This window comes from Rhinopithecus roxellana, chromosome 10, assembly GCF_007565055.1.
Source record: "Rhinopithecus roxellana isolate Shanxi Qingling chromosome 10, ASM756505v1, whole genome shotgun sequence".
NCBI classification, from domain to species: Eukaryota; Metazoa; Chordata; class Mammalia; order Primates; family Cercopithecidae; genus Rhinopithecus; species Rhinopithecus roxellana.
The window spans coordinates 54,052,886-54,079,361 of record NC_044558.1 but is presented as its reverse complement, the minus strand read 5'-3'; the positions used below and the strand labels follow the sequence as shown (position 1 = coordinate 54,079,361).

Sequence of the window (26,476 nt, the reverse complement as noted above, 5' to 3'; positions counted from 1 at the left end):
AGGGGGCCGGGGTGGGAGGGAGGGGGGCGCCTCGAGCAGAGGCTGCGTGGGCGGAGGATGTGCGTCACGGGGAGCGTGGGCTGGGGGAGGGAGGGGGCACGTGGAAACCCGGGGCCAGCGGCTGGCAGCCCCGGATCCAAAATAACCTGAGATGGGGAGGGAGGGAGGGAGGGGGCGCCCACACCCCGTACGGGGTCGGGAGTGCCCCCTAGGGGAGCCCGTCTAGCCGCGCCCTCCAGTTGCGGGGCGGGGGATTGGGAGACGGGACTCTGCTCGTTTCCACCACCCCCACTGTGTTGGGCGCTTAATAGGATGAAGAAGGGGACCTGAGCAACTGAAATCCCCCCACCAACAACGCGCTCATTCTCCCCGGACCCCACAAGGCGGAAAGGTCTCCTCGCTAGGCTAGAATGTAGAACCAGCCCCAGCCCACAGCCTCCACGCCCCAGCCCCTCAGAAGTGCGGACAGAGGGGCGGGGCGGGGCTCAGGTTTCGGACTAGGGGAAACCTCACCTGTGGCCAGTCCGCTGGCTTCCCTTTGTCCCCCACCAGCCCCCCTTTCCCTGGGGCTTAGAGCCTTTGGGCCGGGCCCTGAGAGCCCCCGCCTCCCCCAACAGCCCTCCCAGCCGTGGGCGGGAGTGCAATGCGAACCAGATGGGGCTAGGAGAAACCAAAGGGGGAGACGGTGGTGGGTTGCAGGGGATGGGGGACTAAGCTCCTTCAAGGCGCTCCTCCCTCCAGCTCCGCCGCAGGAAGTCACGTCGGAGGCTCCCGACCTCTTATCTTCCACTTGACTCTCCGGCGACGTCCCTAATAGACGGCCCCAGGGAGGGTATCGTCTTTGTCACAGCCTTGCCACACAAAATTCCCAAGCAAGGCCTCATCCTCAGCAAACAGAGGACAAGTGCAGGAATCCCTGCCTGACCTACGCGCTGACAAAACCCGATGCGTCTTATCAACACGCGCACCTAAGTGGTGGCGTGCAGCATAACCCTCCCATCCCTGTTTCCCAAACTTTCCAGGCTAGCATGGAGGCCTCGGTTTCTGAGAGCTGCCCCCTCAGATTACTCCACTGGGGGGCTGGGGAGGGGCGCGGGGATATCTAGGGGATCCCTGCAGAACCCCACGCTCTCAGGCCTGCCTTAAGTGCATACATATTATGGGAGTCAGATGCACGCACAGGAGGAGCCGCATACCCCAGCCTTCGCGAACTTTTCCCGACTGACTCCTAACATTCACACGTCCAGCACCACAAGGCCTGAGTGTGGGCAACGGGCGTCCCCGTAGTTGTTTAGGCGCGTGTGCACGTCCGTGCGCTTCTGTCTTTGTGTACTTGTGCGTGGTTGTGAAACTCCTCTCAACTCGGAGGAGTGAGGGAGACTAGGAATGTCGCCGGCGGGGCGCTCACGTGGGTACGTGGGCGCCAAGAGGGCCGGCTGTGCATCCGGCGTGGGCGGCACAGAGCGACCTCGCCCCGCCCGCTGGGTCCCCAAGCCCGCCCTCCACAGCCGGGCCTCGGTCACCTCGGTCCCCAATTCGGCACCTCGGCTCTGAATCCCCGCCCCCGCCTCCTTCTCCACACCCCCTCCCCCCAGTCTCCGCCTCTCCCAGTCTCTAAGCCGCGGCGTCTCCGCGGCCGAGAGGCCCTGGTGCCCGCCCCCCGGTCCCCGCCCCCACCCCCGCCCCCGGCTCTGCCCACGCCCTCCGCCCGCCAGCCCGGCAGCCAGCGCAGCGCCGGGCCTCGCTCCCCGTGCGTCCTGCGGGGGTGGAGGCGCGGAGAGGCGGCGAGCGCAGCCGGGGAGGGTGGGGGGGCAGAGACACAGACAGAGGCGCGGAGGCTCGGAGAGAGAAGACGTGGAGGGAGGGACAGAGCCTGGACAGCGGTGGACACGGCATCGTGCGCGGGGAAGAGTGCAGCACGCAGCAGGCGCCGAGCGCTGAGCACCGAGAAGAGCAGCCCGGGTGGTCTCCGGCCGTCCATGCACAGAGCGCCTTCCCCCACAGCCGAGCAGCCGCCGGGCGGAGGGGACAGCGCCCGCCGGACCCTGCAGCCCAGACTCAAGTTAGTGAGTGGGCAAAGGGAGGCAGCGGGGAGTGGAGATGGGTGGAGCTGGACTTGGGAATGGGGTCCAGAGGGCGGAGGTCGAGGGGAGGACGTGGGGAAGCGGGACGGGGGTGGGGGGTGGAGACTGATGGAAAAAGGGGTGCGTCTTCGAATTAGGGGGCCCTGGGAGCAGGCAAACATCTGATGAAGCTGGATATGAAAGAGTAGTACCTAAATCTCCATTCCTGGTTTACTCTGTGGGCTCCATTTGGCCTAAGTGCCCCCTGCAAAGAACGTGGGAGCCTCCTAACACCAGGGGATGCCCTGGAGCTCGAGCTGGCGTCAGTGCGGAAGGTGGGGGGACGCTCAGTTGCCTCAGTCCCTCGTTGGCATGGAGCGCGCGGGCCCCCGGGGTCCAGGAGAAGGCGGTGCCTTTGAGTTAAAGGAGCATCAGCGGGGGGAAGGGGGTGACGAGGGAGGCAGGGAGGCCTTAGGCAGTTCCTTCCTATATCTGTCCCTTTATTCACAGAGTGGGGAGGGGAGTTTCAGTGTGCAGCCCCTTCAGCAAGAGGCCTTGAGCCTCTCCCCTACTCCACTTGAAGATGCGGGTGGAAAATAAGGGAGAGGAGAGTAGGCGGGAGCTCCTGGGCGGTTTTCGCCCACAGACGCTACCACTGTGGTAGTGTGTGTGGGCGGAACGGCCCCGGAGCAGAACAATTGCGCCCCTCCCCCTGCCGCAGCCCCTGAGCTGAAGGAAAAGGCCAACCGAGGAAGTGGGGAGTGTCACTGCTAGGAGAGGGGCCACTGAGGAGCACTGGGCAGCCTGGAAGGGTGGAGAGGTGCTGGGGGGAGAGAGGAAGCATGCGTTAAGAATGCTTAACCAGGCCATTCTTAACCAGGCCGGGCGCGGTGGCTCATGCCTGTAATCCCAGCACTTTGGGAGGCCAAGGCGGTTGGATCACGAGGTCAGGAATTCGAGACCAGCCTGACCAACATGGTGAAATCCCGTCTCTACTAAAAATACAAAAATTAGCTGGGCGTGGTGGCGGGCGCCTGTAATCTCAGCTACTCAGGAGGCTGAGGCAGGAGAATCGCTTGAAGCCGGGAGGCGGCGGTTGCAGTGATAGCACCACTGCACTCCAACCTGGGCAACAGAGCGAGACTCCGTCTAAAAAAGAAAAAAAAAATGCTTAATCCCTCGGAAAAGCTGAGCGGAGAAGAGCAAGGCACCACCTGGCTCACTGAGTGGGAAAGCCAGGGAAGGTGCCACACCCTCCCTTCTAGCCACCTGAGGCTGTGGCTCCTTCACAGGGAATGAAGCTGGCCAGCAGTGTCCACTGTGGGGGAGACAGGGGTTCTACATTCACTTTAGGCGACTTCACTTTAGTGTTGAGACTGCTGAGTGTTTAGAGTGGAAGGTGAGGATTGTTTTGGGGGAGAGGGAATTCCAGCCATCCGAGGTCGGTGCTGGTTAGCCTCAGCGCTCAAGTTCTTACCACAGACCAAAAAGATAAAAGCTGAAGATAAGGTTTAAGAGGATTCGACTCCTGCAGACACAGGGCACTGATTTTGGGGGCTTCGGGCCAGTCTAGGACAGCACTGGCTTGTCCATGCCTCTGAGCAGTGCCTGATTCTCAGAGTCTGTACTCAGACCTGGGCACTGCGCAGGACAGCATCCAAATGAGAGAGGGGAAGAAAAGCAGGCAGGAAAGAGGGAACAATTGTTAGTGTGGGTTGGTACCCAGTAGGGGGACTTGCACCGACTGCCTCTCTCTTGTGCCCCTTCTTCTCAGGCCCAGTGCCCGAGCCATGGCACTGCCTCGGACGCTGGGGGAGCTGCAGCTGTACCGGGTCCTGCAGCGCGCCAACCTCCTTTCCTACTATGAGACCTTCATCCAGCAGGGAGGGGACGACGTGCAGCAGCTGTGTGAGGCGGGTGAGGAGGAGTTTTTGGAGATCATGGCACTTGTGGGCATGGCCACCAAGCCCCTCCATGTCCGGCGCCTGCAGAAGGCACTGAGAGAGTGGGCCACCAATCCAGGGCTCTTCAGTCAACCAGTGCCTGCTGTTCCCGTCTCCAGCATCCCGCTCTTCAAGATCTCTGAGACTGCGGGTACCCGGAAAGGGAGCATGAGCAATGGGCATGGCAGCCCAGGGGAAAAGGCAGGCAGTGCCCGCAGTTTTAGCCCCAAGAGCCCCCTTGAACTTGGAGAGAAGCTATCACCACTGCCTGGGGGACCTGGGGCAGGGGACCCCCGGATCTGGCCAGGCCGGAGCACTCCAGAGTCGGACGTTGGGGCAGGAGGAGAAGAGGAGGCTGGCTCGCCCCCCTTCTCCCCCCCTGCAGGGGGAGGAGTCCCTGAGGGGACTGGGGCTGGGGGGCTGGCAGCAGGTGGGACTGGGGGTGGACCAGACCGACTGGAGCCAGAGATGGTACGCATGGTGGTGGAAAGTGTGGAGAGGATCTTCCGGAGCTTCCCAAGGGGGGATGCTGGAGAGGTCACATCCCTGCTAAAGCTGAATAAGAAGCTGGCACGGAGCGTTGGGCACATCTTTGAGATGGATGATAATGACAGTCAGAAGGAAGAGGAGATCCGCAAATACAGCATCATCTATGGCCGTTTCGACTCTAAGCGGCGGGAGGGCAAGCAGCTCAGCCTGCACGAGGTGAGAACCCCCAGGCCTCCTAGGATTGCCCTTAACTCCCGGGCCTTCAGCCGCTTACCTCTGCAAGTTTCTACGGTCTCCAACTCTGTTTCATTACCCCTTGACCAGGACCCCAGGCCCTGATCCCCTCACTGACAGGCCCCCACCCCAGCAGCCGCAGTGCTTCCATCCTCAGCTGAGGGGGAAGCAGAGATACAGGCAGCACCAAGCTGTTCAGCTCCTTGTCACTCAGGACCCCACAGGAGTGGAAGAGGCCCTGGGCATTCCTAGGAAGCTGTGGGTGCTGACCTCTGTCTTTCTTCCTCAGAAAGCTCCCATGTAGTGTCAAAACCAAAGCAAGCATCTGATGGATGGGCCTCATTTGTCTGATGGTGAAGGGGTGTGAGGAGGTCTGGTGAGGCAGTGGGGGAGTTCAAATTCTGACTCTCCTGGCTGCCCTCTCTCCACAGCTCACCATCAATGAGGCTGCTGCCCAGTTCTGCATGAGGGACAACACACTCTTATTGCGGAGAGTGGAGCTCTTCTCTTTGTCCCGCCAAGTAGCCCGAGAGAGCACCTACTTGTCCTCCTTGAAGGGCTCCAGGTGAGACCCCTTCCCCAGATCCTTTCTGGACTAGAATCCTGCTATGGAGTTAGATCATGTCCTAACCTTCAGCTCAGGCAGCTCTAGGCCTGCTTCCTGCCCACCTGGATGTCCTGCTTTTGGTCAAGTCAGCTTGTCTCAGGTCTGGTCTCTCCTCCCATCCATGTCGGGTCCCCCCAACCCCCTACAACAATAGTGCCTGAGCTAGAGACTCTTTCTCGGCCAGCTTCTTGACAAAGGTTTTAAATAACACGTGTCTCTGGCCGGGTTCTGTGCTCTGCCCGTCACGTGGCCCTCATCAGCCTCACCCACTTTATTCTTATCCATCTTTTCAGGCTCCACCCTGAAGAACTGGGAGGCCCTCCACTGAAGAAGCTGAAACAAGAGGTATGTTTTCCCGGGTGCATGTAGGGGCATTGGGCAGCCTTCCCCAATCCCCTCTCTTGCCAGGTCTTCATTTCCCCATTTTGGGCATCCACAGGTTGGAGAACAGAGTCACCCTGAAATCCAGCAGCCTCCCCCAGGCCCTGAGTCCTATGCACCCCCATACCGCCCCAGCCTGGAGGAGGACAGCGCCAGCCTGTCTGGGGAGAGTCTGGATGGACATTTGCAGGGTGAGTGTGCCTCAGAATACTTTTCTCTTCATTGAGGGTGGGGGAGTAGGGGAGGGGTTGGGGGGAGGAGTGAGCCAGGAGGCAGTGCCTGGAACAGGGTTGGGAAGCCTGGCTGGAGGGGGGCAGAAGGGCCTGTGGGCTGGCTGTGTGGTTGAGGGTGGGGGTTCCATTGGCTGCAGCCCCTTACCTGACCAGTGCCCGTGCCCACAGCTGTGGGGTCATGTCCAAGGCTGACGCCGCCCCCTGCTGACCTGCCTCTGGCATTGCCAGCCCATGGGCTATGGAGCCGCCACATCCTGCAGCAGACACTGATGGACGAGGGGCTGCGGCTCGCCCGCCTCGTCTCACACGACCGCGTGGGCCGCCTCAGCCCCTGTGTGCCTGCGAAGCCACCTCTCGCAGGTGAGGCAGCCAGCAGTGCTGTCCCCAAGCACCCCGGCCACCCAGGCCCCACACAGCAATTCTGGTGTCCTGGGGCCAGGTGGGAGGAAGAGGGATATAGTCATCAGAGGGCAGTAGGAGGGCTGGGCTCCAGCCAGCCAGGCCTTGGGGTGCGGTGAGGCAGACCCTGCCGGGCTGCTCCCACCATGGAAAGTCTGGTCCTAGTGTAGATCTGTGAAAGGGGAACTGGGGAACGGGGAACAGAGAAAAGAGGATGAAAGCGCAGGAAGGAGGAGCATCAATAAGGGAAGCTCAGATGGCACTTCCACCAACCCAGGAGTGGGGAGCAGGCTAGGAGTTGCGGGGATGGGGATGGGGATGCCCAGCTTGGAAGCAGAGGAGCCCAAAGCAGTGATGCTTTGTGTGTGGAAGGGGGAAGAGGGAGTGGGCAGGCAGAGGGCTGGGCAGCCGCTGGGCTGAGAGTGACGCAGCAGACAAAGCCACCAACCCTGGCTTGGTATTTTTAAACTGTGCGTGGGTGGGAAGTGGGGGCGGGGACTGGAAGGGGGGCTCTTCTTGAGGGAGGAGCTCGGAGGCTGGCTTCCTGTGCTCCCCCTGATTTGGCTACCAAAACACTTGGGGGGCCATGGTAGGGTGACCTGGGAGAGGCCTGGGAGGGGGCCAGGGATGAGTGGGGGTGGCAAAGCTTGGGAAGGGGGGGAGGGGAGAGGTCAGAGCCAAACCACCCCCGCAGCTCCTGACAGAACCAGAAATTCCAGCACAACGGAGGAGGCGGGAGAGACAGAGAAAGAGAGAGACACAGACAGAGACAGAGCTACACATAGCCAGAGAGGGGAGGGGGCTCACACACACAGGAATGGAACCCCCCATACACATGCAGTGGGCAGGAAGCAGTAATTCAATAAACGGAGCCCATCTTCACAACTTTCTTTGCCCCTGCTTCTGTTCCCAACCACTTCTGTCTGCAGCCAGTCACCCTTCAGTCTCCTAACTGCCCCCTTTTCCCTGCAGAGTTCGAGGAAGGGCTGCTGGACAGATGTCCTGCCCCAGGACCCCATCCCGCACTGGTGGAGGGTCGCAGGAGCAGCGTGAAAGTGGAGGCTGAGGCCAGCCGGCAGTGAGGGGTGGACTGGTGTCTTCAGACCCAGGACCTCAGACTTCTGGCTCACACAGACCCCCATGTTCTCCATCCCCAGAATATAGTCACAACCCTGGATCCTTCCTCTGCCCTTCTCCTGCCTCCCCACCTGCTCCATGGGCATAAGACTGTGGGGCTTCAAGCAATAACAAGCAGGGGCCTGGAGAGAGGACACAAGGAGGGTGCGTGGTGCCCTCACCCCTGCCCAGAGCGAGGGGGCAAGGACTCTGCCTCCAGGGCATCTGGGGTTCTCCCCTCCCTCACACAACACACTCCCATTCTCTTTAGGTTTGCACCAGTGGTGTGAGCAGTTGGACTCAGTTTGGACAAGGGGGAAAGGGGGACTTCCCTGGGAAGGTCCAGCAGCTAAAAGTGGCAACATTTGCCCCCAGAATTGGGGGCCTGGGAACACTGGACCTGCTCCTTCTTCCCTCTCCTTCCCCGTTTTTGTGCTTCTGGTTTGTTTCTTTAATTTAACAAGTGCTGCAGTTTGCCCTCCCATTCCCATCTATCCCCCAAGTCCTTTGCAATTTCCTCCCTCCTGCCCTATATGGGGGCGGTGGGTGTGGGATCCCTTCACCGGCCCCCTTGGGAGGCCTGGGTTGGACTCAGGGTCTCCTCCAGCTGGGGGCTGGACCGCAGCACCTATCTGAGCAGTTAGAGCGTCTTTCTTTTCAGATTGTGTACAGTAGATTATTTATTTTGTTATTTTGGAATAAAATTTATTTTATGGCTTAGGATCTATGACCCCTGCCTCCAGAGGGAGAAAGGGTAGCATGGGATGGGGGAGTGAAGGGAAGCTGGCAGTGGATAGGGCAACAGAAAAGATATAGCAGGCAGAGCCCCTTCATACACTGGAGGGCCACAAGGGCAGGCCTGGACCCAGACTCTCACCCTGGCTCCCAGGCAGCATTGGAGGTATAGAGCCATATGTAGATGTCACAGCCACTTGGACCCACTTGGGCACAGTCAGACTCCAAATTCAGAGTATTTTTGGGTTAGCATATGTCAGAGAGGCCAGCACACTTGCTGCTGTCTTCTGTGCAATGTCTCACACTCCCAAATTTGTGTTGTCACACAGGCAAAAGCAGACACATGTTCTATGTGGTCATGCAACTAACATGCCAGCTATACATTAACATATCTTAGGTACATACACGTTCACACGGCTATACATGAAGAAACTTGGCCCTTGTACTTTTGCATAGTCTCATACACATATCAGAAGCCTCCACCTCGCTAACAGGAATTTGGGGCTTTGGGAGATTTTTTAATCAGGGCAAAACTTGTATTGGTAACCACATGTCCAGACTCCTCCTGTGCTCCATCCAGGGTCCCTTGAGCTGCTTCCCATTCCCCCAGGGCTGAGACCCAATATCCTCTATCCCTGGCCTCTAGTGTAAATGTGTCTGTATGTTCCTGCCTAACCATCCTAGGCCCTGGGTCAGAGTGGGCGGAGAAGCCTTCCATGCCCTAACCTGTGCTCCTACCCAGCTCACCTCCTGCTCAGCCCCATCATCCTCAGAGAGCTCTATATGTGTGTGTGCGTGCGTGTGCGCGCTGCAGGTGCAGGCATGTTGGGGCGTGTCTCAGAGCCTGAACTTCCCTTCCAGTCAGTGCTGGAAGGAGGTGGGCAGGGGAATGATAGAAAGGAAGGAGTGGATTGGCTCCACCCACCATGCATTCTCCTGGTTGTCTTTTCCTCCCGACCGAGAAGTAGGTGGGGATAGGAGGGCACCCTCCCCATCTGCTGCTTGGCAGGGCATGAGTAAGTGTCCAGAGCAGGTCTGTGGGGGTAGTAGAAGAGCTGTCTCTCTGGGTTCTCCCTCCAGCTGGGATCACCAACTGGGGTTGGCCCTTAGGTCCATGTGGGACATTGAGATCCCAGATTGCCCATAGTGGGAGGGTTGCAGGAGGGGCTGGGCCCCCAAAGACCCACCCCCCGATTCCCCTTGCCCCTCCAGGAGAAGCTTAGTGAGGTCCTGTTCAGTGGGAGGCAGCAGAGGAGGGAATATGTCTTCACCAATCCTACAAGGAGATGGGAGAAGCAGTGGAGTAGGCATGGCGCCCACTCCCCTAGATGCCACCCAGCCTCCACTACTAAGCTGCCACTCACCAAGTGCCCTGAGAAAACGCTCTCACTGACTGGCTCAGGCAGCTGTCTTCCACCATGGTCACATCTGAGCAGAGCAAGGGGTCAGGGCTGGACACAGCATGCTCCTGAGGCTGGCACGGCAGCAGGCCCCTGCCAGGAACCAGCAACGGAAATAAGGAGGGCGGGGCAAGGCCAGGAAAGAAGAGGCACATGGGGTCAGGAGGGGCCTTGTCACTCACTGGGGGTGAGGCTGGTCAAAGGACAGGCTCATCTGGCCCAGGCTGGGGGGCATCTGCAGGTGAGGCCTGGAATTAGGGAGAGCACAGTTAGAGGAAGGCAGGCTAGGCAAAGGCAAAGTGGTGCAAAGGCAGGACCACTGAGTGAGGAAACAAGCTCCAGCTCCTTATCCTGACTTAGTAGTGGCCTTGGGCAAGCTATTTCTATGTTCTGAGCTCAGTCTTCTGTAAAATGTGTGTGTTACGGGGGTGGATTAGCCAATTTCTAATGTTTCTTTAGACTCTGAACTTTGATAGTTCTTAAGTCCCCAAGTCCTCACTCCCGCTTCACCTTCTGGGAGGGGAGATGTTGTGCCTTGACTAAGAGTTAATAAGCACCTGAGTGTTATACTTGGGGAAGAAAAATGTCTAGGCCATTTCAAGGCCAAAACAGATGAGTAAACAAAAATCAACACAGCAGAGAAGTGACAGTGGCTCTCAGGGGCAGGACAGAAACAGTCATGCACCACATAACGACATTTCTGTCAGCTACAGACCACAGTGGTCCCATATGATTATAATCAAGGCCAGGCAGAGTGACTCACGCCTGTAATCCTAACACTTTGGGAGGCCGAGGTGGGAGGATCACTTGAGCCCAGGAGTTTGAGACCCAGCTTGGGCAGTAAGTGAGACCTTGTCTGCAGAAAAACCTTAAAAAAGGATTAGCCGAGTATCGTGGTGCACAACAGCATGAGGATTGTTTGAGCCCAGGAGGTAGAGGTTGCAGGGAGCTAAGATCGCACCACTGCACTCCAGTGAGTGAAACCTTGTCTCAAAAAAAAAAAAAAAGAAAAGAAAATTATAAGCTGAAAATTCGTATCACACAAATATTTACCGTTATGTAACTATTTTCTTATACTGTTCAGAACGGTATCATGCTGCTCAGGTTTAAAGCTAGGATCAACAGGCTACACAATACAGCCTCAGTGTATAGTGGCCTATACCATCTAGGTTTGTGTAATTACACTCTATGATATTCGCATAACTATGAAACTGCCTAAGGACAGAAAATGCTCCTTCATTAAGTGATCCACGACTGGACTTACACAGCTTTTGCTATGAGCCAGGCACTATGCTCAGCTTTACAAGTGTTATGAACTCATTTAATCTCCACAATAATGCAGTGAGGTAGGTTATTATTATTAGCATTATTATCCCCCATTGGGCAGATAAGGCACCAAAGGCTAAGTAATTTGCCCCAAACCAGTAAGTGGTGGAGCTAAAATTCAAACCTAGGCAGTCTGGATCTTAACTACTATCTCCTCATTAGAGTAAACAGAAGAGAAGAAAGGTTGTTAGCATTTGGTGCTCCTTTCTCACAGAAGAGCCTCTTCTAACAATTCAAATGCCCACCCCCTTAGAGTGGGATGGTATCCCCATGAGGTTTTTCACTTACTCCTGGAAGGCTGACAACACGTTGACTGATTCTTCTGGGGAGAGGCCTTGATACGGGGGGATGGAATGAGAGTGTGGTGGGTACACCTGGGGCCTGGGGAAAGAAAACAGACCCCCTGATGCCAGCCCTTCTCCTGGACACCACCACACCCTGCTTTTGAACGGGTGTCCCTTTCATGGAAAGGAAAATTCCCTGTTCAGCCCCCAGTGCCAGCTCTCCCAGCTGCCCATGCTAAAAGCCCATCTGCACAGACCACTCCCATTCCTGTCTTTCCAGCTCCTTACACCATATCTGGGCCAAGCTGCATGCTCATGGAGGAATCAGGGGCCATTCCAAGGTCATAAGAAGGCACCATGGTAGGCATCTGGAGCTCTGGGGTAGGAAGTGGCTGGTCCCTGGAGGAGGGAAGGAGGTACGTATGACTGACCAAGAGTTGATGCCACCTCTCCTTCCTGCAGATAAGCACTAGACCCCTAACCTACCCACTGTCCACACCACCACACTCACCTTTCCACGGTCATCTTGATGGTAGCTGGGACATAACCCCTGCCATCCTTACCCATCTGTTCAGCTGTTGTGAGAAGGAAAAGAGAGCCATGGAGTGCTCTGGAGTTAGGGAGGAAGGGAGGTGGAAAAGGTGGGCATGGATGATGGGGAAGTAAGAGAAGCGCAGCTGTGTAATAGGGAGTGACATCAGGATGACACAGGCAGGCAGGGAGATGAGGGCAGCGGGGAGCAGGGAGGAAGTGTGTGACAGGAAGGAATCAGAACTGCCAGTTCCAGCTCACGCTTGTAGTGGCTCCGGAAAGCCTCATCCTTGGGCTTCTTGGGATAGAGGTTTTTGAGCTGAGCAAGATCCCGGATTCGGTCCCCCAGTGAACGAATGGACAGGTCTTTGGCAGAGAATGGCTGGATGTTCTCTATCTGTGGAGAGCCTATGGTAGGAATGAGACCCTGAGATCCCCCTGTTCAGACTTTCTTCCCCTTCCCCAACCCTCACCACAAGACCTGTTCTCACTCCACCAAGGCAAGGGAGAGAGGACCTAGGGTGGGGCTCCTGAGGGAGCGAGATCCACTAGTCTCCATTCCCACAGAGGTCACAGTGAGAAGGTGAACATTTAGACCACAGAAGGAAGAAGAGAAGAACTTCCTAAAGATCAGGATCAGCATCAGGAAGGTCAGGACGTTTCATTCCCAGAAGAAACCCCAGAGGGCACAGGCACAGAGACAGAGGACTGGCTGGGGTGGCCTCACCATCCTGGCCCCGGATGACGTGAGCAATGGTGATGCCCCCAATCTCTGAGTCGCTGAAGCGGAGGAGAAAGGTTCCATCGGGCTCGTTGAGAAGAAGGCTAGTAACGTACTGTTTGCTGATGAAGCCAATAATCAGCCTGGCCGGGATGAAAGAGAGGATGGGGCCTGGGCAGTGAGTATGGAGGTGACTGGGGTATGGCTGCTCAGACCACCCAGGGCAGGGACTCACCGGTCAGACCAGTAGCTCCGGAGACAGCGTTTGGTGAGGTCCAGGACACCATCAAACCACTGCCAAAAGGTGAAGCCACGGCCCAGCAGGATCTCCTAGCGGGAGAAGGGAAATGGTGTGAGCCAAGGGAGGGCCAGAGCTGGAGCCTGTTTAGGGCAGGCACTGAGCTGTGAGTGCCCTCATGACAGAATCACAGGGCTGAGGGATCGGACCGAACCTGAGACTCCATCAATGACAACGACCAATCCTCATGCTTACATGTGCCAGCCACTATTTCAAGCCTTTCCATATATTTGTTCGCTCTTTATAAGGCTATGGAGGTAGGGACTACAATAATTCCATTTTACAGATGAAGAAATGGAAGTCCAAAAACGTCGAATGACTTGCCCAGGTCTACACAGCTGGTAAGAGGCAGAGCTAGGATTTAAACCCAGGCATTCTGGCGCTGGAGCCCCTGTTAACTACTATGCTACACCCTCTCCCTGAGGAGGTGTGGCAGAGGTGAAGCCCAAAGGATGGTAACCTGCTGGGTGTGACTGTCTTGCTCCCTTTTGCTAACACACCCTCTGGTCACATGAGCCTTTCTTTCTTCTCTTTAAAGATTCTGTCTCACACTAAGAAAGAAAGAAAAGAAAGAGGAAGGGGAAGGGAGACCAAAAAATAAAATAATGTAATATAACATAAAATCAAAGAGCAATAGTCAGAAATGTGTGGTTCTGTCCTAGCTATGGCACTCACCTGCTTTGGGACCTTGAACAAACTACATAACCCTCTGAGCATCAGATTCCTCGTCTGTAAAATGGGGATAATAATAGTATCTACCTCAAAGGGATGTCCGGAGGCTTAAGTGAGATAACATACATAAGGTGTTAAGCACAGTGCCTGGCATATAATAAGCTGTCAACACGTGGTAGCTGGTATTACTGCACATGTCCCTCTGGGATTTTGTTCAGTTTAGACAGAATCTCATTCTGTCAGCAGGCTGGAGTGCAGTGGCACAATCTTGGCTCACTGCAACCTCTGCCTCTCAGGTTCAAGTGATTCTCCTGCCTCAGCCTCCCAAGTAGCTGGGAGTACAGGCATGCGCCACCATGCCCAGGTAATTTCTGTATTTTTAGTAGAGACAGGGTTTCACCATGTTGGCCAGGATGGTCTTGATCTCTTGACCTTGTGATCCGCCCTCCTCAGCCTCCCAAAGTGCTGGGATTACAGGTGTGAGCCAGCCTGGGCCTTTTTTGTTTGTTTGTTTGTTTGTTTTTTGATATGGAGTCTTGCCCAGGCTGGGGTGCAATGGTGCAGTCTCCACCTCCTGGGTTCATCTCCTGCCTCAGCCTCCCGAGTAGCTGGATTACAGACACAAACAACCATGCCTGGCTAATTTTTTGCGTTTTTAGTAGAGACGGGGTTTTGCCATGTTGGCCAGGCTGGTCTCGAATTCCTGACCTCAGGTGATCCACCCGTCTCGGCCTCCCAAAGTGCTGGGATTACAGGCATGAGCCACCATGCCTGGCCCCCCTCTTTTTTTTTTTTTTTTTTTTGAAACGGTCTTGCTCTGTCACCCAGGCTTGAGTGCAGCGGTGTGATCTCAGCTCACTGCAACCTCCGCCTCCCGGGTTCAAGTGATTCTCCTGCCTCAGCCTCCCACGTAGCTGGGATTACAGGCATGTGCCACCACAACTGGCTAATTTTTGTATTTTTAGTAGAGATGGAGTTTCACCATGTTGGCCAGGATGGTCTCGAACTCCTGGCCTCAGGTGATCCACCCACCCCGGCATCTCAAAGACTGAGATTACAGGCATGAGCCACTGTGCCCAGCCAGGAACAATTTTTCCAATGGGTCAAAGTCACTTTGAATCAGAGCTCTGCTTACACACAACCTGGGTGAGTCATGCAAGTCGCTGGTAAAGAGGAAGGACAGATGACCCCCAGACCAAAACCACAGGGATGTCAGAGAATGCATCTCTGGAGCCAACCCCCAGACCTGGGGTTTTTCCTCCCTGGTCCATGACAGGCCTTCCTAAAGGACCTGAGAGGGCACTGTGGAGACTCCAGTGGAAGGTCCCTGCGTGGAGGCTGAGCAGGCCCTGAGTGCCCGAGGCATGAAGAGCTTAGTGGTGGGAGGTCCAAAGGGCAGGAGAATGACCTTGTTGAACTGTGACCAGGACACAGAACGGTGCTGGAAGGCCTCCATGCTGAGGCTGTTGTCATTGAAGATCTTCTGGGCCAGGAAGAGGAAGTGCTCTGGGAGCAGCCCCCGGTTGGTCCCCACCTCAGCCATGAACTTCAAGTTCAGAGTTTCACACATCTTCTCCCAGGGCACCCGCTCAGCCACCACAAAGGGCACGCGGTCCTGAGAAGAAGGGGGAAGAAGAGAGCATCAGAGGCTACCATCTTATTCTTCCTCAGGCCGGCCTTCATCCCTCCCACCTGCCTGTGGCCTGCCCATCCACAGCACCTGATATCGCTCACGAACATGCTGCTTTTTCTAGGTTACAGTGCTGTGGCCTGATAGTTGTTAAGACTGGGGTGAAAAGAGGTCAGAAGTACGAAAGTAGGCCCATGAGAAGGTGTTAAGGTCACACCCATTTAAACATGCCTGCCACCCCGTCAACAGGCCTGCACCACTGCCCATATTAGAACCCACCCTGCCCCTGTTCCCTCCAACTCCAGGAATTTCCTCACCATCTCAGAGAAGGCATTGTCCCACAGGATGGTGGCTTTGGCATTGTTGTCTTGGTTGCCATGGACGATGACAACCAGGGGCAGAGACAGGGCCTGAAGAGGGTGAGGACAGGGGTTTCTTTTCTTTCTTTCTTTCCTTTTTTTTTTTTTTTTTTTTTTTGAGACAGAGTCTCGCTCTGTCACCCAGGCTGGAGTGCTGTGGCTGGATCTCAGCTCACTGCAAACTCTGCCTCCCGGGTTCACGCCATTCTCCTGCCTCAGCCTCCCGAGTAGCTGGGACTACAGGCGCCGCCACCTCGCCTGGCTAGTTTTTTGTGGTTTTTAGTAGAGACGGGGTTTCGCCATGTTAGCCAGGATGGTCTCGATCTCCTGACCTCGTGATCCACCCGTCTTGGCCTCCCAAAGTGCTGGGATTACAGGCTTGAGCCACCGCGCCCGGCCATTTATTTATTTATTTATTTTTTTTTTTAAGATAGTATCTCACTCTGTTGCCCAGGCTGGACTGCAGTAGCACAATCTCAGCTCACCGCAGCCTCAGCCTCAGCCTCCAGGGCTCAAGTGATCCTTCCACCTCAGCCTCCTGAATAGCTGGACCTACAGGTATGGACCACCTAATCCAGCTAAGTTTTTATTTTTTGTAGAGATTGGATCTCCCTGTGTAGCCCAGGCTGGTCTTCTTTTTTTTTTTTTTTTTTTTTGAGATGGAGTCTCGCTCTGTTGCCCAGGCTGGAGTGCAGTGGCCAGATCTCAGCTCACTGCAAGCTCCGCCTCCCGGGTTTACGCCATTCTCCTGCCTCAGCCTCCCAAGTAGCTGGGACTACAGGCGCCCGCCACCTCGCCCGGCTAGTTTTTTTGTATTTTTTTTTAGTAGAGACGGGGTTTCACCGTATTAGCCAGGATGGTCTCGATTTCCTGACCTCGTGATCCACCCGTCTCGGCCTCCCAAAGTGCTGGGATTACAGGCTTGAGCCACCGCGCCCGGCCTTTTTTTTTTTTTTTTTTTTTGAGACGGAGTCTCGCTCTGCCGCCCAGGCTGGAGTGCAATGGCCGGATCTCAGCTCACTGCAAGCCCCGCCTCCTGGGTTTACGTCATTCTCCTGCCTCAGCCTCCCAAGTAGCTGGGACTACAGGCGCCCGCCACGTCGCCTGGCTACTTTTTTGTATTTTTTAGTAGAGACGGGGTTTCACCGTGTTGGCCAGGATGGTCTCGATCTCCTGACCTCGTGATCCGCCCGTCTCGGCCTCCCAAAGTGCTGGGATTACAGGCTTGAGCCACCGCGCCCGGCCCCAGGCTGGTCTTAAACTTGCAGGTTCAAGCGATCCTCCTACCTTGGCCTCCCAAAGTGCTAAGAATTTTTTTTTTTTTTTTTTTTTTTTTTTTTTTTTTTTTTTTTTTTTTGAGACAGAGTCTTGCTCTGTCACCCAGGCTGAAGTGAAGAGGCGTGATCTCAGCTCACTGCAACCTCTGCCTCCTGGATTCAAGCGATTCTCCTGCCTCAAACTCCTGAGCAGCTGGGACTACAGGCCTGCACCACCACACCCAGCTAATTTATTTATTTATTTTTATTTTTTTTGAGACGGAGTCTCACTCTCACCCAGGCTGGAGTGCAGTGGCATGATCTCGGCTCACTGCAAGCTCTGCCTCCTGGGTTCACACCATTCTCCTGCCTCAGCCTCCCAAGTAGCTGGGACCACAGGTGCCCGCCACCACGCCCAGCTAATTTTTTGTATTTTTAGTGGATATGGGGTTTCACCGTGTTAGCCAGGATGGTCTTGATCTCCTGACTTCGTGATCTGCCTACCTCAGCCTCCTAAAGTGCTGGGATTACAGGCGTGAGCCACCGCGCCCGGCCAATTTTTTTATTTTTAGTAGAGACGGGGTTTCACCATATTGGCCAGGCTGGTCTCGAACTCCTGACCTCGTGATCTACCCACCTCGGCCTCCCAAAGTGCTAGGGCTACAGAGGTGAGCCACCACGCCCAGCCAGACAGGGGTTTCTTAGTAAAGCAAGAAGTTTCCTCAGGAGGCTGGCTCTGAGCACTCAGAGAAGTTACTGGACTCACACATCATAATCAAAAAGTTCATGCCATGTTATTAAAAGTTTTCTGAAGCTCAGTCAGGGCCTCACTCTAGAGAAGTGGTTATGAGTCACTGCTATGGAGCCAGACCTCCAGGTTTCAAATACGAGCTCCAACACTTAGCTGTGTGACTGGGACAAACTACTTAAACTCTCTGTGTCTCAATGTCCTTATCTATAAAATGAGGCTGATAATACTGCCTACCTCATAATGTTACTGTGAAAACCAAACGTGTGTGTGCTGGCACGCGTGTGCGTGTGTATCATTTAATAGAGAGACCTGGTCTATAGGAAGTGCTTCCTAAGTGTTTGCTGCTATCCGCTACTATTCCCTGCCCCGTGCGCTCCATGCTCTTGCTCCACCCCACTCACCCGGGCCCCAGTGTGCATGAATCCCAGACACATGGGGTATGGGGCAGTTACAGGAGGTGAGGTTCCAGGGACCCTGTGTGTGGCGTTAGAGAAGGACTCGGGGTCCCAGATTGGGGTAGGGCTGGGCCACGGTTCACCTGGAGCTGGATGGGGAGTTTGCCGGGGCCAAGTGTGAAGCTGGCAGAGAAGAGCACAGCGCACTTCTCCTCTGTGACAGACTCAGTGCCCTTCCGCTCACACCGCTTGATCTTCTTGAGAAGCTATGGGTGGGGTGAGAGAGAACAAGGGCGAGTGCATGAGGACAGAGACCGCTCCTCTTGGGCTTCCTGACATCCTCTCCAAGGAGAGTCCCACAGTCTTCTAGTGGTGCCCCCCTCACTGCCCACTGCACCCCGAAGCCCCTCACCAGGTTCTTGAACAGGGCAGAGCAGCAGTTCCCAGGAATGCTGTTCTCCAAGGGCACGGTGTTGTTGATGATTTCTCCAGTGCTTTCTCTGCCAGGGGAGGTCAGAGTGTGAATGCGCTCATCTCACTGTGGCCAGGTGTGGCGACGCGCTTGAGTGCATGGGTGAGTGTAGACTACCCATTGTCGCCAGCCCTAAATCTCCACATCTCTGTTTGGGTTCTTAAGGGAGGAGTCCCCATCTTGGCCAAGTCATGATGCCCCCACCCCATTCCAGCCCTAAATGGGTCCCTCCCTTTCCTCTGCCTTGACCATTCAGGGTCTCCACATCCCATGGCCCTCCCTCCCCATCCCTTGCTCTTTTCAGTGCCAGCCCCCCAAGCTGCCTCCATCACCCTAACATGCCTTCTCCAACCCCAGGTCCAATCCCAGCTTACGCTCCAGCCCCAGGACCCTGAGGCACACTCAGCTCCCTCGCCTGCTTCTCTGTCACCATGTCAGCCCTGACCAGTGGAGGCTTGGCTGGGGCCCCCAGGAACCTCAAGCCCAACAGGAATCGAACTCCAGCCTGGAACTTGGTCTGAGTCTTCAGTACCTGGGGCGGCTGCTTCTCCACCAGGAAACAACTGGGAGTGAGGAGGACACAAGGGGAGTTGGGGGCTAGGTCCCTGCTGGTGCCCTTCCCACAGCTCTAGCCCCCTTCTTTTCTTCCTGAGGTCTGTTCTAGGCCAGACTGGGGACTCCCGGGGCATACCTGGTGACGAGGGTTCGCAGGACTTCATCCAGCCGGCCAATCAGCGATGCCCGGGTCTTGGGCTCAAGCTCCCCACCAGCCGCCCCTACCTCCTGCTGTAGCTGGGAATAAATGTCCACCAGGCTCTCACACCTGGGGCCAGGACAGTGGTCAGGGGGCATAGGATTAAGGCTGCTTGCTCCGGCCCAGACCCCCTTTCACTATACCCAGGGAGAAAGGCTATCATGCGTGGAGGAGTGGGGTAGGTAGTGGGTGTGGCTGCAAGGCACCTGGGCTGAAGGGGGTTCTGTGATCTGTTGGCCTAGGGTCTGGGTGGGAGGTTCGTTCTCAGTGCCTACACCCCTGTGGAAACCCAGCCGCCTCTCCCCCGATGGCTCTTGCACCCAGGACAGCTACCCGCCCTTACAGTGCTTTGTAGCAAATTGGAAAGTGTTCCCACCCAATAAACCAAATGGAAAAGCCCTCCTATTCTTCTGGGCATGGAGAGAAGCCTGGGCTGGGTGAGTCCCCGTTTGTGCCCCTCGACTGGGCCCACTTGTACAGGATTCGACCTGAACGACAGTGTGCACAGCCCCACTGGAACCGGCTTTTATGCATTTTGGTCCACTCCAAGGCCCTCCCGCCTGGCTTCTCTCTCTCACCTGTAGGGCCTCCAGCAGTGTCAGCTGCCCACCCCCAGCTTATGCCCTCTTCCCCATCAGCCCTGGCCCAACCTCTCCTGGAGTGGGGCCAGGCTCTCCTCAAAGGGTGCACCATTCCCTGCCAGCTGCTGCTGCCGTTTCCAAATCTGGATCCTCTTCAGCACTAGGGCCTTGGCTGCCTCCAGCTCTCCAGTGGTCTCCTGCAGTAGCATGGCCAGGGCCTATGGGCAGAAAGGGGCCTGAGCCAGGGCCTCACGCTGCCTCCGCATCTAGCTCCTGGGATACGGCTCTTTTTCTCACTCCTCTGGAATTCCCTTACCCTGCTTCAGCCTGTGTCTCTCTGAGGTCTGGCTTCCATCCCTCCAGCTGCCCTTTGACCTCAGTCTCCACCTCTCAGCCCATTACTCACCTCACTTGGCCCAGTCCCATTAGCAGGAGTTTCTATCAAGCTGTGCAGAGACACTGAGGGTTGGGAGCAGAAATCAAGGGTGCAGACAGATTAGAGGTTCAGTTAAGGTTGAGATCCAAGAGGGGACCACTCCTACACACTCCCCAGAACCACCCTGGCCCCCACCTTGGCCAGCCTCAGCCCCCTTCTGCAGGGCTTCTCGGAGAAGGTGGATCTCCCCTACTCGGTGCTGCAGCCTCCGCAGGGCTGTCTTAAACTTGAGTTCTTCCTGCTTCCAGTGGAAAGGCATTGGCAAGTGGCGAAACTATGCAGGAAGGACAGATGCCAAGAGGTGAAACACTCTGCTCATCCCTCTATACCTGGCCTCTACTCTCTGCTCTGCAGATAGCGTTTTCTTGCTCCCCTCTCCCCTTTGGCAGTTCTTCCTGACCTTTTGGAATATCGTGAGACCTTGCTCCTAGCAGAATCAGCTCCTTATCCCTTGCTGTGTTCTCTCCAGGCCTCTTACCCTCAGTCCCTCATAGAAAGATTCCCTGAGCTTGACTTGGGGTTCACTCTGATCCTAAGAACCTCCTTTGGTTATTCCTGGGCCTAGAACACTGAGCCTTTACTGAGGTTCAAATTCTTTGTAGTTTGTCATGGCTTAGGCCAAAGTCTCAGGGAATTGAGTTGGGGTGGGAAGTGGAATATCACAATACCTGTTCCATAACAGCTTTTTTCTCTCCTTGAAGTATTTGTCTGAAAGTGGCCACCAGCTTCAGGGGGTCCCTCTGATATATGCTCTATAGAAATGAGAGTGGTAAACAGTGAGCGTGGCTCTTACCCATGTCCTTCAATCCCTCCAATCCCCAGGCCCCCATTCACACATATACTATAAGGCAGCACAACTGTAGACTCCAGAAGTTTTTGTGCATTTGCATGCTTTTAAAATCTAATTTGCCTGCTAGCTAGCAGCTAACCACAGGAACACAAATTTTCTTCCAGCATCCAACCCATTTTCTTCCAGGGCCCAATGCTCAACCCAGTTCAACCTCAGCCCCACCCAGCCTTGTTCCCTCCCCTCCTTCCCCACCTCCAGGGTACTGATGTGTTGCAAGACGGTGCTCCCCTCCCCCTGCTCTCCCGCCGAGGCCTGAAGGCGCTGGACAGTGTCTGAAAGTAGGGCACTAGCCATGTTGCAGCAGAAGGCCTCTGAGCCGGCCAGGAACTCCCTGCAGGAAGATCAGGATGAGGCTACCTCAGGCCAGGGCTTCCTCAGCTCTCCTGACCCTTTACCCCACAGCCAAAAGCTCAGCAGTTCCTTTCTCGCTCCTTATTCTCCATCTAGGCCCTCTGTAGCTTTCACCCATGCTCCTTGTTCCCCAGTCTTCTAGCTGTTATGAGAAGTGCCTTTGTCCCAGCCCAAACCTCCCTCCTCTTTGGCTCAGCCTTCTAAGAGATGGGGTCTCCATCTGTCAACATTCATAGGCTGGTCTTGATGGGGCACAGACTCCCTGCTAAGTCTAGGTCACTACACACGGAATAACAGGTCTCAAGTTCTGAATCCATGGCTGAGGGGGAAAAAAATCTAAGGAGAAGGAAGATGAGTCAGGGAAGACTTGGGGAATCAGCAGGGAACAGCCAGGACTCACCAGGGCTGGCTCTCCAGCCAGTCACCCAGAAGATGCCGCAGGTGTTGGGGAAAGTCGACATAGAGCCGCTGCACTTTTTCTGGGGGCATCTTGGAGACCAGACCCCACAGAGACATGATCTGGGACTTGGAGGTTGCCTGGAGGAGAAAAATAAGGCCACTCTGAGGGGTGCCCAAGAAACTTGGCCTATCTTCTGGAGCAGCCAGGGGCCTCCTATAGATAGCCCTCCTAGGGACCATCCCCACCATCACTCACGGCCAGACCACCTTAAACCAGGGGCATCCTGGGTCAATGCCTGAGATGGGGGTAACCCCTTCAGTGATAGATACAGGGGTGGAAAGAGCTGAGCTGTAGCCAGAGGGGTGGGGAGGCAAAGGGAGACAGGGCAGTAGGGAGACAGCTCTCTTGAAGATGGCAGAGAATTTGGTTGCAGCTCTAGACCTGACTCTGGTTCTGTGGGCAAGGAGCCTTCCCTGTGTGGGCTTCGATTTTCTCGTCTATAAAATATGAGTGTTAGATGAATGGTAAACTTTCCAAACTTTTTAAAGCAGTAGGCAATGTCAGCTTTTAATCTGTGGAATCTAAATTACATAAAAGGTACGAAACTGAAGATGCCCTGTTGAAAGCAAGCATAGAAAGCCTGAAACTTGACTGCTTCTACTGCCCTCTCCCCATCTCCTGACGCCAAAGGCGTCCCTAGACAAACCTCTCAAAATTCTGGGACTCCATGAGATAATTTGAAAACCACAAGGCTCGGCCGGGAGCGGTGGCTCACATCTGTAATCCCAGCACTTTGGGAGGCCGAGGTGGGCGGATCACTAGGTCAGGAGATCAAGACCATCCTGGCTAACACAGTGAAACCCTGTCTCTACTAAAAATACAAAAACAAAATTAGCAGGGCGTGGTGGCAGGCCCCTGTAGTCCCAGCTACTCAGGAGGCTGAGGTGAGAGAACGGTGTGAACCCGGGAGGCGGAGCTTGCAGTGAGCCGAGATTACACCACTGTACTCAAGCCTGGGCGACAGAGCGAGAGTCAGTCTCAAAAATATATATATAAATAAATAAAATAAAATAAAAATGAAAACCACAAGGCTAGATGATGAAGAGGATGGGAGAGTAATAACAGCTACTATTTGTTAAGCGCTTACCACGTAGGAGGCATTACAGTCAGTGCATTATCTCATTCAGGCCTCATGACACTTTTGAAAATATATAATATCCCATTTTACCCTGGCCGGGCGCGGTGGCTCAAGCCTGTAATCCCAGCACTTTGGGAGGCCGAGACGGGCGGATCACGAGGTCAGGAGATCGAGACCATCCTGGCTAACATGATGAAACCCCGTCTCTACTAAAAAATACAAAAAAACTAGCCGGGCGAGGTGGTGGGCACCTTTAGTCCCAGCTACTCGGGAGGCTGAGGCAGGAGAATGGCATAAACCCAGGAGGCAGAGCTTGCAGTGAGCTGAGATCCGGCCACTGCACTCCAGCCTGGGCAACAGAGCGAGACTCCGTCTCAAAAAAAAAAAAAAAATATATCCCATTTTATAGATGAAGAAACTGAGGCTTAAAGAGTTCTCTACCCTGCCCAAGGTCACTCAGTAGGTGAGTTTGGAAAGCAGGCTTTGAATCTGAGTGGGGATTTACCATCGCACTGTGTTGTTAGGATCCCTTCCAGGGGCAAATCTGATCATCCTAAGAAGTGGGGGAAGATGGGAGGAGACTTGAAGGAGGAAAGTTGGAAAAGGAAAGTAGAGAGAACTAAGGAAGAGGATGGGAGAGACTGGAAAAAAAGGCAGGTTTAGTAAGCCAGGAGGAAAGAGCTTAGAAGAGAGAGGAAGCTGGAGGGCTAGAAGGCGAAGAAGAGAGACGAAAAGAGGGAGAAAGGAGAGAAGGGGACAGGGAAGTAGAGGAGGGGGTTGCATCCCCATTTCCAGGTTCAGGGGGAACTGGGTAGACCAGTGGTTTCCCAGGGGCCTCTCAGTTCACGTTTCTCACAATATCCCTCTCCTAGAGATGAGGGAGAAGATGGGATGACAACTCCCCCGGTCTCCCAAAACCCAGTAACCCCAAGTCCTCCTGTTCCACGTTCAGCTTCTCACTTCTCCCAGGACTCTCAAAGGGATGGAAAATGGAGAGGCCCCTTCTCTGGACCTTCCTGCTCCAAGATCTTCATGCCCCTCTTTCCTCCAGTTCCCACTTCCCCCAGCTCTTTTCTCCTCAAGGCGAATCCTTACCCCTCCTGCTCAGGTTCCTCCAATAGGCCTTTCTCTAACCCAAGAGAGAAAGGTCCTCTGGAGTGGGTGGGCACCGCTTTCCTCTGCATCCCCTTGCAAAGTGACCAGCCTCCTGGCATGGCCCTGGCTAGAAATATCCAACCCCTCTTCTTCCCCAGACATCAGCAGGACACATTTCTCCCCACCCCAACTCATAACAAGGCTGGGTCGATTGGCTTGACCAGGACAGGGGCTCCTTTAGCCTTCAGCCCGCTGAAGGGGAAGGGAGGGAGGAACCACGGCGTGAGGGGCGGGGCCAGTGTTCCCTCCCAAACCCAGAAGGGAAGCGCAAGGTCTGGGATCCTTGTCCGCCCGCTTGGTGGCCTAAACTCGCTTATCTCAACCCCTACCTCCCGGAGTCCTCTGACTGTGGGACCACTGGATCGAAAGTTAAAACAGCTTCTCTGAGTTGCCCAATGTGTGGATGTGGCGGTGGGGGCGGGCGAGGAGGTGGAGCCAGTTCAACGCGAGGAGGGTTAACTCGGCGCCACCGCTGGGAAATCTCAGCGTCTACAGCAGCCAAGCGTGGAGCAGTTTTGAGGGGGAAATTCCCCCTCCTCTGGGGCACCATGAGGTCTACATCTGGGGCTCGCTCACCCCCCAGCCACACCCTTGAACAGGAACCTTAAGCGGAGGGCAGGATAGGGTTTAACGAGGATCCACTGCCCTCTGGCATCAACCTTCCAGGGAGGGGCAGCCACTTCCCCGACCCAGGGCAGAGGAGCACTCCTTTACCTTCTTTCCCTGACTTTCCATGGCCCTGGGGGTGCAGGGGTGAGGCTGTGAAAACGTGACCCATGGGGGAGGGGAGTACTGAGGCCTGGACCCTCCCAGATTCCTCCAGGAGTTCGAAACTGCCAAAACCCAGTGCCACCAGCCACCAACACTAGCTGAAACCATCTCTTGGGGACCATCCACCCAGCCAGGGGAGGATCCCGAGAGCTACCCCCCCGAATCCACCCCCACACACTCAAAGAGGCCCCCGCACCCACCTCGGAGGCAACCCCTCTGCTGTCTTCTCCCTTTCTCAGCAGGCACTGCCAGGCCCCATAGGTCTGTAGCTCTGTCCAGCGAGTTCAAGGCTGGCCCTGCTAGCACCTCCCCCCTTCCACCACCACCACCAAAAAGAAAAATAAAATAAAACACACACATACATACACACACACACACTCCTCTCCCGTCCTCCCTCTTCAGTGTAAGCAGTGGCTGCCCCAGCCCGCTGTTTCCGGCTTCTCCTTCTACCCAGGTCCCTCCCTGGAGCTCTGACGACACAGAGAAGAGAAAGTGGGCTGGAGGAGGAAGAGGAAGAAAGTGGGGTGAATATATGTGCCTCTTGTGCCTAGTGGGGGAGCACGTGGGGGATCAGGACTGGGGTCCAGGCCTTGGAGCCAGGCTCCGGCGGAGGCTGACCCCCACTTACTCCGGACCCCTCAAAAGCATCAGCTTTTCTCCAGAAAGTCACCCAATATCAAACAGAGACATGCCACCCCTAACTGGTTGACTCCCAAACTCAAACTCTGCCAAGGGCTGGGGTTTGGGCCCATGAGGGACTGGGCTCCCCAGGGCCTCAGGAAAAGTAAATCCCTCTGGACTCTGCGCTCCCTCCAGTGGAGGACCCTGAAAAGCAGCCGGGGAGCTCGATGCCAGCCAACTCCTAGGTCCCCCTCCCTTCTGGCAGGGAACGCCTTAGAGGTCGGTCTCGTGACCACTGACGGGAGGGAGTGGGGGAGGGGAACCCTCAGCTCAGAATTCTGGAAGACTCCAGGAGTCCCTTGGACTGAAACTGGTCTTTGCCCTCTCCTCACAGGGCACCCCTTCTGAGACTGTGGGGGGAACCAGCACAAGCCGGAGCTGCTGCCTGCAGATTCACAAGGGACAAGTTTGAATACGAATCTGCTGTGTTCCTATGTGCCAAGTTCCTATCTCTTTCTGGGGTAAACACTGAGACACGCCAAGAAACAAACACACACATGCACAACTTCCCTGACCACAAGACTACACACACACACACGTGCAGGCAGGCTCACAAACATATCCGCACTTAGAGCCCACTGCAATCACAACACCACACACACACACACACACACACACACACACACACACACACACACACACAGTCTTGCTCAGCTTCTGAGTCATCATCATAACTAGTGGAGGGTTCTGCAGTTTTTGCTGGGGGAGGAGCTGGAGGAGACCAAGGGACCCAGAGAGGCCTTTACTCCCCGACACCTGAGAGCCCCGGTGTGTGGAAGAGGTAGTGTCTGAGGGGCGGCGGGAGGAAGTTTCTGCTCCCCTCCTCCCTCCCATAGCCGGGCTGGGCTGAGGGGCCAAAGCTAGGCCTATGCTGCCCCCTGGTGCCTGAACTGATTTCCAGAACCAGCTCTTCCCACTCCATCCCTTGGTACCCCGCAGGTCTGTGCATGAGTGCATGTGTGTGTATCCAGCCAGGCAGCAGAGGGTTTGAACACAGCAGCATATAGCAGTTAAGAGACTGGACTGTGCATACAGGCTGCTTGGGTTCAAATCCTGCTAATGCT

At 55.5% G+C, this 26,476-nt stretch overlaps 2 protein-coding genes across 6 annotated transcripts; one reads left to right on the top strand and one right to left on the bottom strand.

Moving 5' to 3' along the window:
- Window positions 1–1,608: 1,608 nt before the first annotated feature.
- NAB2 (NGFI-A binding protein 2) lies at window positions 1,609–8,188 on the top strand. 2 transcript variants are annotated; one of them, XM_010388992.2, is made up of 7 exons: window positions 1,609–2,062; window positions 3,838–4,711; window positions 5,161–5,294; window positions 5,630–5,681; window positions 5,776–5,908; window positions 6,119–6,310; window positions 7,322–8,188. In XM_010388992.2, exons 1-7 carry the CDS (start codon window positions 1,980–1,982, stop codon window positions 7,429–7,431), a joined length of 1,578 nt encoding a protein of 525 aa, XP_010387294.1. In that variant the 5' UTR covers window positions 1,609–1,979; the 3' UTR covers window positions 7,432–8,188. The 2 variants fall into 2 exon arrangements, with proteins under 2 accessions (XP_010387294.1, XP_010387295.1); XM_010388993.2 differs by lacking the exon at window positions 6,119–6,310.
- STAT6 (signal transducer and activator of transcription 6) lies at window positions 8,120–25,216 on the bottom strand. 4 transcript variants are annotated; one of them, XM_010388994.2, is made up of 22 exons: window positions 24,932–25,152; window positions 21,668–21,804; window positions 21,109–21,247; window positions 20,735–20,818; window positions 20,202–20,340; window positions 20,037–20,089; window positions 19,700–19,848; window positions 18,987–19,118; window positions 18,670–18,858; window positions 18,236–18,323; window positions 17,967–18,089; window positions 15,380–15,472; window positions 14,841–15,047; window positions 12,698–12,792; window positions 12,469–12,605; window positions 12,003–12,149; window positions 11,722–11,785; window positions 11,499–11,609; window positions 11,215–11,307; window positions 9,783–9,848; window positions 9,565–9,693; window positions 8,120–9,476 (listed from the first exon to the last, which is right to left on the bottom strand). In XM_010388994.2, exons 2-22 carry the CDS (start codon window positions 21,781–21,783, stop codon window positions 9,287–9,289), a joined length of 2,544 nt encoding a protein of 847 aa, XP_010387296.1. In that variant the 5' UTR covers window positions 21,784–21,804; window positions 24,932–25,152; the 3' UTR covers window positions 8,120–9,286. The 4 variants fall into 4 exon arrangements, with proteins under 4 accessions (XP_010387296.1, XP_030795241.1, XP_010387297.1 ...); XM_030939381.1 differs by having other exon boundaries at window positions 8,128–9,476; window positions 25,094–25,216; XM_010388995.2 differs by having other exon boundaries at window positions 8,128–9,476; window positions 25,098–25,198.
- Between the last annotated feature and the right edge of the window lie 1,260 nt (window positions 25,217–26,476).

Excerpts from the sequence above, each read along its gene's own strand:
- NAB2 (XM_010388992.2), top strand. The coding sequence starts at position 1,980 with ATGCACAGAGCGCCTTCCCCCACAGCCGAGCAGCCGCCGGGCGGAGGG. Across the intron at positions 2,063-3,837 it reads ACCCTGCAGCCCAGACTCAA|GCCCAGTGCCCGAGCCATGG; the intron begins GTTAGTGAGTGG and ends CCTTCTTCTCAG. Across the intron at positions 6,311-7,321 it reads TGCGAAGCCACCTCTCGCAG|AGTTCGAGGAAGGGCTGCTG; the intron begins GTGAGGCAGCCA and ends TTTTCCCTGCAG.
- STAT6 (XM_030939381.1), bottom strand. The coding sequence starts at position 21,783 with ATGTCTCTGTGGGGTCTGGTCTCCAAGATGCCCCCAGAAAAAGTGCAG. Across the intron at positions 11,610-11,721 it reads ATCAAGATGACCGTGGAAAG|GGACCAGCCACTTCCTACCC; the intron begins GTGAGTGTGGTG and ends TCCCTCCTCCAG. Across the intron at positions 9,849-11,214 it reads GTGTTGTCAGCCTTCCAGGA|GCCTCACCTGCAGATGCCCC; the intron begins GTAAGTGAAAAA and ends CCCTAATTCCAG.